Consider the following 15,948-nt stretch of genomic DNA (forward strand, 5'->3'; position numbering starts at 1 on the left):
GAATATGGTTACAGCACTGTTGCTGTTTTACTTATTACTATTGGATCTATGTTTGGTACAACCCTCATTTTATTTAACTCTTGTCAAGAAATCTATACGCTCATTCTACAGCTGTTTGTCGGTTTAGCTGTTGGGACCCTTTCTGGAGATGCATTGCTACACCTTATTCCTCAGGTAGGTAATACACACTTTCGTGTTTTTAAAATGCTGATGCATATGAGTGTGCACACATACATACCCACACAGGTTTAATTTAAACCTGGCTAATGCTCATCTGTTTAAAAATGAAGCTTTCCATGAAATCTGTGAACCAGCTACCCGGCATTCCAATTACATTTGCACTTTGTAGTTCAGATAGAGGTTCCAAGTAGTAAGAAGCAGAAATCAATGAATGATGAATTCAGAGAAAATAAGGTCCCTATGTTTGCAAAAACTCTTCAGGAAATCCAAATACTCCAAACAAAATACACTAAAATATATATATATATGTAAAGGGCAATTTCATAAAACTGTCTCTAAGGTTGCTTTCATATTGAGAGATGATGAAGTGTAGCAGAGGCTCCTAATAATTCATTTTATCCATGTACTATTCAGCTGATTAACTCAAAACACAACTTAGATTTGAAAGAGATGGCAAAAAAATTTTTGAGAATAAATTGAATGAACTCATTAGGGATTACTCTAGCAAAAATTAAAACACTGCCATTTTAAATTTTCTTATTTTCTTACTATCTCCCTTTTTAGACTCTTGGTTTACATAAACATGAAGCACAAGAGGTAGAACATTTCTATGAGGGGAAAGAATATATTTGGAAACTTCTGGGAATAATTGGAGGAATTCATGGATTTTTTCTGATAGAAAAGTGTTTCTTTGTTTTGGTAACACCACGTGACCAGGTAAAGCTTCATAAAAGATATCCTTTAAAAAATCTCTGTTCTTTTGAGATTTTACAGTGCACAAAATGTTAAAATGATTGTGGAAAATAATTATCATTTGTATGAGTTAAACGAAGCATTAAAATTTGCTTTCCAAACTGCTCCTACCAGACTGACCTTAAATTACTTTTTTGCTTTGCTCTATGGATTTTGTATGCTTCCTGAATGTGTCCCATGTATTTATAACTCAAGAAGAAAACAGTTAATTGAATGTGTTCCATATGCATACTTTCATGACTAGCACTGGAGAAGGTGAAGGCTATGTATCCATATGAAATAGCAATGACAGTTGTTTACTCTAGGCTCTGTTTGAAGAGGAAGAAGTCATAGATGTAAGCACAAGGCATTTTAAAGAATGATATCTTAAAATTTCCAAATTGTTTTTGACCCTTAACCCACTAGTTTTGGAAGTCTAATATATATGTTGCGGTCAGTAGAACCCCATCTTATATTAATAATATCTCCTTGCTCACTGCCATGCTTATAGTAATTGTATTATTCTATTTCAGTGTGGCTGGTGCTTGAAAATATGATTATGCACAAGGATATAATGTAACACAAAGTGTGATGGCTCATTAAGTTTCTCAGCATGGGAGGCTATCTTACAGTCACTTAAGGAGGCTAAGCCTTTGCTTGTTCTGTTTTACAGAGTATTTAATGACTGGCCTGATTTAGATATGTAGCAATGAGTCCCTATTCCTACTATCTGTGAGTCAGCCATAAGAATGTTATGTGAAATTAATAGAACGAGAATATTGTGATGATGATATTTTGCTTGTTTGGTAAAAAGTAGTCCTTTTTGTTACTTATTTGGAGAGAAGGGCTTTCTCATCATCCTATTTTTAAACTTGTTCTACTGAGAACTAGATGAATTCTAAGTTAATTTTTAGATTCATCTAAGCTTCAAATTTTAATTTTTGGTTTTAAAACAAAATATGTTTTATCAAACCATTATGGTTGTCACTGATTTATCTGATTCACTTCTCAGGGTTTTTTTAACCAAATAAGCATATAGGAAATGCCAACCAACAATCTTTATCAATAGGTTTTGTTTTGAAAAAAGTAATTCTTATAAATGCTAAACTTTCACAAAAGGCTGAGAAAGACTGCACCTGTGTTCACTGGGATTCAGAACTAATTGCAAAGCATCTTCATTCAGCAGGGCCTTTCTTTAGTTAATGGGCACTGGGGACATTCCCATGATCTTCCAGTGGAATCTGAATTAAATGAACATTCAGGCAGAGGCAAATCTACTTCAACCATACAGTTGGTAGGTTATGAATATGACATACTTCCCTAATTTTATATCCTTCTTTCTCTACTCCTCAAAAAATGAACCAAATTAATGTAATAAATCAGTATTATTTTTCAGTCTTTATTGATTTGTCCTTTATTACATGACTGATTTTCAGGAATCTCTAGATTTTATAATAAGTTTATAATGAGCTTTTTATATAAATTTATAATGAGCTTTTACAGAGATTTTGAACACAGATCTTTACAATAACTTTTGTCTGTGTATCAGATTGGTAAAAGAAAACACTTCCTGTACTACCTCTTCTTGATAAAATTCTTGAAGATTTTCCTGCTTTTCCTTCTTTTTAAAATATATCATATGTAAGGGCAGACTCTCCCATGGGAAAAACTTCAGGATTTTCTGTAGTGAGAGCTAAGTGCGTAATTAGTGAGCATGATGAAATCTTAGACTGTTCTTGGGCATTTTTCCATGGATTTGAAGAGTAAGATAAACAAGCTGCTTATCTGTGAATAGTGCTTACCTATAAGAAGCTACATAAATTTCTGTTGGTCTGTGAAGAGTATTCAGATACATCTTTGCAAACTAAATTGACTCATACCTTTTAACCTGTTTTCTCTTTTTCCAACAAATCTCTTCAGCTTATATGTAGTACCTAGGCACATAGGTTCCTGGTTAGTTAATTTAGGATCTCCAGAGATCTTCTATAATGTGAACTCCATTTTACTAAAGCAGTTGTGATGGGTAGGAGCCTCATCAGCCACTGCTAATCTTTCAAACACAGTTGAGAAACTCTCAACTGAATGCAGAGCAAACAGATGAGTGAAAAATGTTTACTAATTTGTAAGCCACGTCATAGCTTCCTGTTTATAATAATGAATGAGCTCATCATTCCTCTCAGATGAAATATCTCACTAAAGTTATGTATAGATCATATGAACTAGCCTGGCTTAGCTGGTTTGAACAAGACCGGCCAATTTTTCAGAATCATGTGAGTAATAGTAAGACAAACACTGGTTGACTAAGAAAAGCTTATAAATCCTTCAGGTCAGTGATTAGTCTTGCAGTTTTGACTTTGAGTTCAAAGAAGTCGCATGTGAATAAATATTATAAGAGGAGTGGAACAATTACTGGAATTCACATGACTGGCTGCAATCATGGGAATTAGAGACTTTTATTTTTCCTTTAAAATGTAGAATTTAAAAATTAAATCCTTTCCCTCCCCTCCTCATGTCTCTCCAGCACATACCCACATCACAACCAAGCTAATACCAGCCAAGAAACATATCCTGTTTTGCAGCCAGTACATATCTCTGCTACAGTTTTTGGAGTGGTGGCTGCTGTCCCTAATAAAGCACTCTTTCATGCTGCTGTTGACTCTTCACTGGCTGCCATAATAGCTTTAATATACTTCTTTTGTCCAAAAAAGAAAAGGTAGTGATTATAAATTCAGTTTTTCTAGTTTCAAACAAGTTTTTTGGCTTATCTCACCCTCACACAAATTTCTGTTAATTTCTCTAGTCAGAAAGAAAAGCCCCAGGGAGGGAGGGGAAGAGAGAGATTCCTCACGTTCTCTCTTCTCTCCCCACAGTTTCAGTTTCTGTTAATTAAACATTAGGGCTGATTCATCAGATTAACTCCCTAGGATAAGGACAAAGATACTGTCTCTTTCTTCACTCGAAATAAGGGTAAATTTCACCCATTGCAGTGGAGTGTACTCTTGTGATTCTATGCCCAGCCAGTGATGCCTGATGCTGAGATAAAGCCCTAACTAAAGGCCAAGAGGGAAGGCACTAGAGGCTGTACCACCCTGAAGAAAAAAAAAAAAAACCACACTGTATTTTGAAAGGGTGTGAAAACTACCTGTGATCACCTTTTTAGTCTTGTGTTTTCGCAGAGTAACTGTGAAGAACATGAAATCCAAAGAGACTCTGGTGTCTACCCAATTTTCCTTGGAAATCCTATAGACACCCTATCCAGCAGGAAATTAGTGATCCAATCATGACAAAATCAAAAGATAGCATTTGAATTATGATGTCCTTTTTAGTTCTGCATTTGGCTCAGATTTTTGTGTATTCAAGCAGAAACATGATTTTCTTGGGTTACAATAGAGCTTATGACTGTCTGTCTTCCTACCTGAAGTAGAGTATAACCTTTTCTGGGCAAGGGAGATTTCTTTTTTATGTGTTTCTGCAGTACCAATCACACTGCCAGTGCTCAATAAATGATTCTAATGATATCTATGCAAATAACAGCAACTATCTTTAATTCAAAAAGGTTGAACTTATTTGATATTTTTCTGCATTTATAGCAGCAGCTGGAAGAGCCTCTTAACACTGATCCATTATCTTTGCTTTTTAACTAGAGAAGCCCTGAAGATTCTGAGCCTTCTGAAGTTCTTCCAGAGAGTAAGGTGATCAGCAAAAAAAGTTAGTATCAATAAAAAAGTAACAAGCAACAGGAAAAGCCTTAAGACCTAAGATGGAATTGAAAGTGTGAAGCTGGCTTAGCTCTGTGCTTGCTATGTGCTACCTCACCACATCTGATGGTGTTTGGCTGCATAATTAAATATCTTAAAGACCTTTTCAGCTGCCAACTCTGTAATTGTGAAGTTCATTAATCTCATACTGTCCATGCTTTAGTGTTTGTTTACTCACTGTTGCAAACCATTTTTCTAAAGCCTTTGCTTAAAGGGAAACATTCAAAATTTGATAGAAAACAGATGTTTATAATTGTAAACTTTGCTTGGGATTTTATTTCTGAAGGTAGGGAAACAATTGTTTTTTTGGCTCACTGTACTAGTATAATTCTGTTTCCTTCTTCTCTTACACGGTAAAGCGATAGTCTCTTTAAACCAGTAATGAATTATTACATGTGTGGAATTATCAGCTCGTGATGGCTCTCAGTTTTAGGATAATGTTTGCTTCAGAGAGCTTCAAAGTAATTCTTATCTTCTCTGTTTTGTTGCTGCTTACTCCAAAAAATGGGAGAATAGAGCATAAACCAAACTCTGCCTTTGACTGTACTTGTGTGACCTTGGTGAATTTAGAACAGTTGTAGTCACTCAACTGAGGGAGTAGCATTTTAACTGAAATCAGTTTATTTACTATAATCAACTGCCCTTTATTTTGTGATCTCAGATCGCAGGTCATCACTTTGATTTATTTAACAATGTCATTGTCTTCTTCTAGGTTTCTAATATTCTTCTCTGTTCTTGTGAACTTCATTTCTATTTCTGAGGCACTTGAAATCTGGATTTCCATTTCTTCAGTCTCAGCAGTACACAATCCAGTGCCAGTTTCAACGTGACCATCATCTACTCCATCCCTAGATGTTTCCATTCTGTTCAATCATCACTACCTGCTAAGCACAAAGAAATTTCTAGGGATCTCAATGTTATTTGTTCCAAATAACTAAATTTGGCCTATTACTAATTTGGGATAGTTTCTCAGTAATATTCTTTGTTTGCTTCCATTTTTTCCTCATAGCTCAGTTTTACCTTTACATTAGAAAACAGTAAGTGAAACCACAGTAGGGAAAAGGGGTTATTTTGGGTTGGGGGGAAGGGGTGAGAATACATATTATCAAAAGTTCATGTTATTAGCTAAATTCGTAGATGTTGCACTGGCCCTCTCCTATCATTTATCCACACTTGTTCTATCAATATCTGAAAAGATCAGACAGTAGCGTTTTATATTTGTTATACTCAGTGAGATGTTACATTAACTAGAAATATTTTTGCTGTATGAGTAATGAAAACATTGGAAAAAAGATCTATTTATGGGTAAGTGTTTGCTTTAAACCCGTATTCAAAGCTTAAAAAGCATAATCTATGGTGGGAGTCCTGCACCCATTAGCTTTATGAAAATTATGGAATAGAATTTGCTATGAGTCCCGATCACATATTTAAGCAGAGACTATTATAAAAAATAAATGTAGGATTGTTTAAGAAGAAGCCGCTTTGTAGAAATAGCTAGGGTAGTAAGTTAATAGTTACTGTTGCAGAAATATGATGCAGTGAGATAATTGCTAGTAACAAAGTTGCTTTAAAATAGGCTGAAAGTAAATTAAGATGAACATTCAGATTTTTTTATATATCCATCTTCTTAACTTTCAGTCAAGTAAGTTCACACAGCTTACATTTGCAATTGCTCCGTAATGTTAACCCAATCCTGTTGTTATACTATAGAAAACACACTGGATTGAGTTCCAGTAATTACGGTACATCTTCTTCAACAAGCAGATTCTTGAATAAAACAGACTAATAATATCTCAGGGCAGGCCATGATTTTGTCCTCACCAGTGCTTGTCACAAATCACAAACTTAACGTAGTGCAACAATCTGTTAGTTCTGTGTAACTCATGCTCTGAACTATTGATTATAAACTGCCCATAGTGTTTAGAAAGAACTGTGCAAACTGGGGACATCCACGTCTGGCTCTGTAAGCTGGCAGGAAAATCTAACAAGCCTGCCAATTTTTCTGAACCCACAGAGCTCCCAGGCAACTGGGGAGGATTTTCTGAATACAGTTGTTAGGCTTTTATGTGCTGTGTGTTTTTTTATAATAGTCTGAGGACTTCAGTTTGAGCCAGTTTCTGTAAGAAAAACATCTCCCCCACCACTATAAAATGGTCATCTCTGAAAAAAACATTACTCAAGTGAAACCTTGTAATAACTATATTCAGCCAGTTCTGTGCAGTTCCGCATTAGTTCCCTAGACTGTCGTATTATGTCTGTGTGGGGCCAACAAAACTCAGGAAAATACATGATGTTTAGGGTCCAAATCACGACCCTGCTTTTTCAGGCATAAAAGCAACCCTTTGCAAAGCGTTCTGTCCATACTGTGTAGAGGGAAGCCGGATGAGTTTCCTGGGAGGCATTAGGAGGTCCTGCTTTGTAAGACTATGGAGAAAGTAGATGGAACAAAGTACAGGACGGGGGAGTCAATTATACGTTGCTAAGCTTAGACATTGAGCGTGTGTATGGGGCCTCATTGCTACTGGAGATAAAGTCCCTCCCCACGAACCCATTCAGTGCATCACATGCCTGGGTTACAGCCCGGACAGAGAGACTGTCCCTGATTCCCTGGCTTGATTTCAGTACTTTTGTCACTAGTAGCACCTTCCCTCTCACGTCAGATGCCTGATCACAAACATCCAATGCACTGTTCCACACTAAAGCAAGGTCACAGAACACTGTGGGAAAGAAAAACAGCCGTCTGCATTCAAGAGTGATGCTGCAGACAGGAGTATTATGACCATAATGGCCATTAATTGATTGGAACACAAGTTGGAAATGAGCATGCTGTAACACTGTACTAAGTGATGCTCTGAGGCTTGTTGCCTTTCATCTCACTCTTTCACTGTAATACAATCTCATAAAAAACAGACCCTGAAAATATTAATCAGTCGTAGCATGCTTTACAGCGTTAAAATGATCAGCTGCATGAGACCAAATAGTCATCTTCACTATAGCTGTGTAATTCTGTGAGCAACAGTGGAAAAGCGCCCATGTTTTAAAGAAAAAAAATAACATCTAGGAAAATTTGTGTAAATTTCAGCAACCAAAGAAATATTAATGGAAACCCTTAGGATATATCATTAGATTGGACTTAAAACTAATTCTAACTTTTTGTCTAATAGTTGACGTAGTAAAAATAAGGAAGTTACTTCCTGCTATTTGCCTCTCTGAATTATTCTACAACCTACTTTTTTGTTTCAAATGTATTGAAGGAAGTGTAATAATGAGGACAAAGCAGATAAACACTACTGTCCTCTGATTATTATGACTTTTCGTAATGTTGTATGTGAAGTCACCAAAAAACCAAATCATCTTTAACATAGCAAAAATTACAATATCTGTTTGTGTTAAAACTTCTGGGCTTTTTGTTGTTTGTTTGGTTTTTTCCTAGGTAATAAAATTAGCTTGTTAGCAATAATGGTTCTGGTGGGTGACAGTCTTCACAATTTTGCTGATGGCTTGGTAATAGGAGCAGCATTCTCATCCTCGACAGAAACAGGTGTGACGACGACTATTGCTATTTTATGCCATGAAATTCCTCATGAAATGGGTAAGAAAAATATATGTGTATTTTTCCTGATTGGCTTTGTAGTTCCAGGTTTTCCAAAGAATTCTTTCCTGTATGACATTAGTGGGAATTCTTCCTGCTTTTAGCATCATGAGCTATAACATTAATGTGCGAGATGGATCTGTAAAGAGGCTGTGTTCTTCTCTTTCCCTGTCACAAAAAGCAGGGGAGGCTTCTGCCCTCATTATTGCATACCATTCCATCTCCCCTTCTCCAAATGTAAATGCCATCAGGTCAGAGTGGCCCTTTATTCTCATATGTACAGAGAGAAAAAATAGTAAGCTGTGAGCAAGAGCCGTATGTGCCTGACACAACAGGCTATCCAAGAGTTTTAATATGCAGCAGAGCCATTTAACAACGTGTTCCTCATGCTGCCCTCATTCCCGCTGCTAATCAAGAATAACAAGATAATAAAAGAAGATGTATGACCCATTTTACTAGCAGGCAGGACAGGAAGATAGATAGTTCTATTGAACATTGTCCTCGATTATCTCCTTGTGGTAAATCGTTCTGTTCCTGAAATTGTGTTGATGAACATACATATGCTGGCAAATTTGAGATGAGAACTGCGGATTCTCATTTCTGTTCTTAAATGACTGGAGATTTCATGTGCTGTCTATGTAGAAAACTTCCCCAAACAAAGAAAATGGGATGGGGAATTGCCATAAAACTGATAACTCTTGTTTGCTTAGCAAAGAAATTACCAAAATACTGAACAGCTAACTCCAAAGACAGACCTTCTTAATTCTGGGGCAGTAGTGCCCCAGTGTCAAAGTGGCATTTCTGCACTCATGGAGAATAAGTTTCAAAATCTTTTACTATGTACCTGTTGTGAAATCATTTATTTTAGAAGAAGAATCTGTGATGGGGTTCTGATGTACAATTTACCAAAGTTAATCAGATCTGAAATCAGTGGAATTAAACTGGAATCAGACTGGCATAGGTTTTTCTGACTTGCAGCACCTGTAAAACGCTCAGAGACCACACTGCAAATATCCTCACATGACTTGAACTGGCAAGTTCCCAATTGAGAAAGATTTAGAAACTCTGGGAAAGCATGTGACTTCACTTTTGCATGTATCCAAGTTGGAAATGTCACAGAACATCGAGAACTAACAGAAAGCCACTCCTGTATACTGTATGCTATCTTTAGGAACAGTTAAACAAATGCAAGTCAATACGTTGTTTTTGGTTTTGTTTTTTTCACATAGGATGAGTTAGTAATTAATTCTACAAAAATCTAAGGGCAGTTCTCCATCATTCACTCTCTTTGTGCATATCTTAATTATTTTCCTTCACGTTTTATTACCAAGAGTCTTGCAAGTACATTTATCAGCTAAATAATAAATTTTCTGTCTTTTTCTCTATGCAGGAGATTTTGCTGTGCTGCTAAGTACAGGGCTCCCCACGAAGATTGCAATTTTGATGAATTTTATAAGTGCGCTAACAGCATTCTTAGGACTTTATATTGGCCTTTCTGTATCAACTGACCCATGCATTCAAAACTGGATTTTTACTGTTACAGCTGGAATGTTCTTGTATTTATCTTTAGCAGAAATGGTGAGAACTTCAGTCTATTTTTATATTTTCCTTTTAACATAAGCACATCACAGATGAGTGTCAGACAAATGCAGGTGGATTAACTGGGAGGGAAAAATTGTTCATGGGCTTCTTGGGAAGAGCATGTCATCTGCCCTGTGTGTGTACAGTGCTTGGAACAACAGTCTGGTTTTGTTCGGTGTCACTGCCATGATAGGTGTAATTAGTAATAAAAAGGTGAAGTAAAGGCTATTAACAGGGTAATGAGAAAGGCATAAACGACTTCTAAAGGGGGAAAGGTAAACAATGTATTTTTAGGCCTGATAGAGTTACTTAGTACAATATAAAGAAACATATGAACCTGCAGTGTTTTTTCAAACCTTGAGGAAGTTGATTACTTTTTTCTTTTCCCTGCCCTTTTCTTTCTATATTTTTCACCCATTGTTTCCACATGAATTTTCTGTTTCTGAAAAATAGTGCAAGATGCTTATCCTGTGCTCTTTCTGGCCAGCCTTTCTATCTCAACAAGGTTTGGGTGAGCTCCTAAGCAAGTCAAAACCCATCAGATTGTCTCCACTTTTTCATATTTGCCTGTCGTTTTTCATACCCCCAGTTCAATAGCAATGATCTGACTATAGAAAAATAAAATGTGAAGGTATCATCAAGAGAAAGGTCTAAGGACTGTGGAAGAATGTGATGGAATCGTAACTCATGCAGATGCCTCAGGCCACATCATTTATTGAAGAGATGGCTAGCTGTTGCACTTGTAACAATGCAAAACTTAATTACCTTGCCAGCTTATTTTAAGTGTCATATAGCTCTTTAACCAACGTATGTTAATGTAAAGCCGCTTGCAAGCTTCTGAACAAAGAACGAGTATCTTGAGTGATTAGATCAAGAGGAGGGGAAAAAAGAGGTCTGTCTCTTCATAAATTATTACTGTGTTTTTCCCAAGCCTGGCTGTCTCTCTGTCGTGTTCACTACCACCCCCCACCTCATGCCTGAGATAGCATTTACCAGGTTCAAGCATAATAGCTGAAAGCTGATATGCCACGCCACTGTTATAACCTATGGAAAAATTCACTTGTAATAATTGACCTTAGACCTTGGGTGTATTTTAGTCTATTTTTGCTACTGTGAACACAAAGTGCTCCTGAGAGCGTACGAAGCATTGTGGATGTGTCAGCAGTCCTGACCGAGGTGATAAATAAGAGACAAGAACACTGTGTACCAAGTTGCATCTTGTTCTGACACAGAGAAATTTGTCAGTGAGGCTGCCTACCTACTCCACAGGCGTGGTTTTACTCATGTGGTTAAGAATGATTTAGGCATAATTTTCCTTCAGCGTAGGATCAGCGTCCATCAGGGATCCACAAGCTCCCAGAACAATACCATGTTTTTCCATGACTCTTCAAAGCAGTGTTGCCAGCTGTAAATCCTGAGAGACAACACAGTTCCAGGCAGAGACAGGGACATGTTTTCCCTTGTTCTCAGCTTGTCGCCGTAATCTTGTTCTTGATGTGAAGAGGAGAAAGAAGGGAGAGAGAGAGGAGGATCCTATTTCCCTCAGTTCCCTTTTATTACTAGTGATTCCAGTCAGCCTTTCTCTGCATTTTGTCAGAAGAACTGCCATTGGGTTGCTTACCTATGTTTGACAAAAGTGCAAGTGTTGAATATCACAGGGATTGTTTTATTTCAAAAAATATTCCTGAAGCACTGCAGGAATCTATAGATCTGAAAAGTTTTATATGTTTGTATAGTACATCTCAAAAGAGAATCAGCCGTGCTTTATGTCTTTTGCAACTTTCTGCACAGAAGTAACTTCTATTCTCTGCTGCCTTTTCATCTACAAACGGCAATCATCAGCGTTCCTGCCAATGGGGTACAAATACTACATGGTGTACAAAGCTTAACTATAACTTTCAGTGTTTGTTTTATGGGCTTTCACATATTCAGGTCCTTCTCAGAGCAGCAGTTAAGTAAGACTGAACAGCCTCACTGGTTTCTGCACTGAGGAATATTGAGGGGTCTGAGGCGGAGGTTCATTGACAGGACAGCACTGTGAGACTGTCGCTGCAGTCAAGGTTGCACAAAACTACTTGTGTGGTTAATTAAAGGTTTTTCATTTCTACAAATGGCATTCTAGCTCCATTGACAAGCAGGGTAGGCTAATAATTTTAAAAATCTGAGGAAAAGGACAAAAGATAAAACTATTTATATCCTTTATCATTTTTCACCAAGGAATTCTTGCAGAACTTCATCTTCCCAGTAACTGGAGAAGGTGGAAGGGAGGAGTAATTTGTCTAAATGTGTATGTGCAGGTCCGAAATATGTGCAGGTCTAAAATTGCAACAGAAATTGTTTGTTTCTTGAAGATATGGGTGTGAGTAAACACCTTTAATATTGTGGGTTTAGTCGTTGTTTAACCAAAATCAATCCCCTGAAAAACAGCTTTTTATGAGCAGTATAGTGAGATTTTTTGTACTTGATATCTGTTTAGAGATCATAAGTATAATCATAACTTTGCACTATTTCCAAAGATCCTTTCATTAATAGCATACCTTTTCTTTAACGTAAGTTTAATCTGAATTGAAGCTTGAGACACCAATATATGGAATGGAACAGACCAACTCACTCCTAATGAACTGATTCATTGACAAAACATGTTCCCTTTTCCTCTTGGAAAACAAACTCAAAAATCCTTTATCAGCCTCTTAAATGGGTATCTATGAAGTAATCGTTATGGATATTTATTAATCCCATGCATTGTATTAAACCCCAAGGACTGAGATGTCATTTCTGAGTGATTGTACAAATAATATTTTTATATGGTTCTTGACCAGAAAGACTTACTGTCTGATTTGAAAGCAGGGAGATGGAAGCAAGAAAGACAGTAAGGATATCAAGAAGTAGGAACTAGCCAACCACTCCCTGGGGCAACTAACTGATGTTTTCTCTGACTAACCTTAAAAATCTTTCTGATTTTGGAGAAAAGGGGGTGTTTTAAAAGTGACTTATTGGGCTGTTGCAGCACAGCACTAATAACATCTATGCCCTGGCTTGGTAGAACTCTTGTTTAGCTAGCACAGGGTTGAGAGCTCCTTATGCCTTCTTTCGGCACTCTGCTCCCTAATTCTTCATGTCTTTTGTGTGCTCATGATAACATGAGCTGAAGGGGGAATAGAGTAGTCCCTTGATTAACAGTAACTCTTTTGTCTCCAACAGACTTCAAGCATTAGCAAGTGTGATGGCATCCAGCAGTTTGGATGTGGTTTTATGGTTTTATCCTCCCTTAATTTGTGAAGTGTTTTGCATCTGCTAGTTGAATAGGCGTATACTTCCTAAATAACAAGCATTTCTCTGCTGTACCGCACACGTTTGTCTCCAGGCGAGTTCAGAGAGAGTTGAGGAACTATAGCTGGTACTGTGTCAGCAATTTTTCAGAGATAGGTAGGGATGTCACAATAGGTAAGGCTATAGAAATGCTCTGTGCGCTTGATACATGCACACAGGTTAGGTGGGGGGAGCAGAGGTCTGCACTGGACATAGGAATGGTACCACCTGCTGAGAATTCCTTTTTAAAACTTTCTTAGCAACCTACTGTGCATGTGTGTAACTCGTAAATTGGCACTGATACCAATGAGAGAAAATACTGACTTTTGCAGTGGGAGGGGAAAAAGTTTCCTGTTGTACATCTTTAGAGAACTTGTTCACCCAAGCGCTGGGGAAGACGACAAAATGGACTGATTGTAAGGATAAATTAGAAAGCCCAAAGGTCTAGACTGGAACCCTGGATTCAGGCCGAGGTCTTAATTAACAGTTTTTACTTACACGCAGAGCAAACCCACATGCTCCAAACACTTACAAGCTGTCAGTTCAGATTTTGATTTACATCAGAACTTTGAGGTGTTTAAACTTGCTTTAGATTAAATGTTTCTGATGATCCTTCAACGCAACTTAAATATCTAAGATGTGAATTTGTACCATAGTTTAAACTAAACTACTGCATAGTTGTTATGAAGATCTGGGACGTTTGGGTTTGCCTGTTATTTCCATGCAAATCTTTAAAGTGGAGGCAGATTTTTCACTATAGTTTTCTTTTGGGCCATTGCCAACTTGCAGAGAAAGAAGAGTGCAGGGGAAGCAGACCCAGAGACCCCTCTCTGACAGAGGGAAGGACAAGCATAGCAAATAAACATAAACACACCCGATTAGCCTCCTTGGTCAGCACCGCTCCACTGTCTCCCAGTGGCTGATGCTGTTACAGCTCCCGTGAGGAGGCTCCGAAGAGGAAAGGAAATAAGTAGCTTCATTCAGGCGCAGGCTGTGAGCAGAGCAGGAAGGCAACGTGATGGGAGAGTGCCAGGACCACTCGCTCTTGTTTTGAAGTTCACAACAAATAGCCAAAAAACCTCCAAGCAAAACCAAAGGTCAGGACCAGGCCGTTGCTCTATATTTGTTTCCAAAGTTGATGTGAAAGTATCAGCAGTCCTTAGTGTCTCCCCCAGTGTCTATAATACATAAAGCGCAAGTACTGAGAGAGTGTGAACCGGAGGCATTACTTTCACAGGCTTTCTTGAGACATACGTTTTGTTTAAAATTTTGATAAAAGAGACCAGTGGAAGGTCAATGGAAGTAACTTTTAATATGTTTATAAACAGCTGCTGCTCCTTTACTTGATTTAAAACTCACAGACAAAAATATTAGAAGTAATATTTTCAAGCATATTTTAAAAATCCTGAGTTGTATGTTTACTAAATAGGAGTGTTGCCAGTTATTTCAGTAAGAGCAGGACTGACCCTATATATAGTACTGAAACAAAACCCCTCAAACTAGTTTATTCCCACAAAAGGGAATCACTAATTTTACCAAATAAGTATTTCCTTACAGACAGCTGTATAAAATTACTAAAAACTATTGAGAAGTTAACAAATTTTGGAATCTCATTTGTAATTCTTGTTGGTGTTAGTAAAAGAACCGAAATTTGTAGAATGTGATTAATTACAATATTTCACTGTCAAGATCTTTGTTGTTACAATGTACAGAACATGCTACAGATTAATAGCTATATTCAGAAACCCAACATTTTTAAAGTCTTTTTTTAATGAAGTTTGTCTTGTTTTCCCATAAGACTTTTTTCCCAGAGATGAATATATCTGGCTCTCATTCTGGTGTCTTATTCTTTTTTTAGCTTCCTGAAATGACTCATATTCAGACACGGCGACCCTGGTTGATGTTTCTCCTACAGAACCTTGGATTACTATTAGGCTGGCTTTGCCTCTTACTTTTGGCTATATATGAACAGAAAATTAAAATATAAGTTTTCTGTTGGAAATCTTGAAGTACCACTTATGACAGTGGATAGCATTATTCACAATTCTGTCATGTCTGCTATAGTGATATATAAATTAAGTTGCTGGGATTTTTATATCCAAACAGTAGATAACTATTTCACTTTATTAACTTATTGTTCAGATTTTGTAATTTTTTTTTTCTAAACATGAATGTTTAGAATTGTGTTTTATTTGTTACTGAGTTTACCAGATCCCATGCTCAAACTCACAGGAGCTTCTGATTAGTTTTTATTGAGGCTGTTCTAGCTGAATGCTCTAAGTGATCTCTGCCAGTCTGATTGAAGAAAAGAATAAAACACTTTTATATTCAATAATTAAAGTGGACTAACCATAATTGAATAATTTGAAGCAGAAAAGTTTGTTGCCTCTTAGTATAAAGAATAAATGTATTTCTATGAAACTAAAATGTACAGCAAAACTAAACTGTTAAATGGCATACAGCAATCTCATTATAATACCTGCATTACCTACTTCGCCAATATAAAGATCCTCAACAGTCATATCTTACTGGTCTACTGTAAGATAAAAAATGACCTTTTTTGTGTGTCAGTGTTGTAGTTAAAAAGTGTAAATGTTGAAGTTTATGGTGTAGAAATATGAGAATGGCTTTTCCCAACTGTAATATACTTTCTTATACACGTGTGATGGAACCTGTGACAGTCAAACATTGGACTATGGTTACTGTCAGAGTAACCACCTTCTGCATTATCCCACCTCTGATGGTTGCTCATAGCAAATGCTTATGAATTATCCTAAGAAATATGTTTAAATTATT

The 15,948-nt window shown here is 37.0% G+C and overlaps 1 protein-coding gene across 1 annotated transcript in view; it reads left to right on the top strand.

The window, feature by feature from the left end:
- The window catches only part of SLC39A12 (solute carrier family 39 (zinc transporter), member 12), a 34,246-nt gene extending 18,631 nt beyond the window's left edge, over window positions 1-15,615 (top strand). Inside the window, exons 7-12 of the mRNA XM_010295850.1 lie at window positions 2-174; window positions 745-897; window positions 4,557-4,620; window positions 8,104-8,262; window positions 9,653-9,840; window positions 15,011-15,615. Coding sequence (XP_010294152.1) covers window positions 2-174; window positions 745-897; window positions 4,557-4,620; window positions 8,104-8,262; window positions 9,653-9,840; window positions 15,011-15,139 — 866 coding nt within the window. The 3' untranslated portion in view covers window positions 15,140-15,615. The remainder of the gene's footprint in view (window position 1; window positions 175-744; window positions 898-4,556; window positions 4,621-8,103; window positions 8,263-9,652; window positions 9,841-15,010) is intronic.
- The last annotated feature ends 333 nt before the right edge of the window (window positions 15,616-15,948 follow it).

The sequence above is a fragment of the Phaethon lepturus genome, unplaced genomic scaffold (assembly GCF_000687285.1).
Source record: "Phaethon lepturus isolate BGI_N335 unplaced genomic scaffold, ASM68728v1 scaffold15731, whole genome shotgun sequence".
NCBI classification, from domain to species: Eukaryota; Metazoa; Chordata; class Aves; order Phaethontiformes; family Phaethontidae; genus Phaethon; species Phaethon lepturus.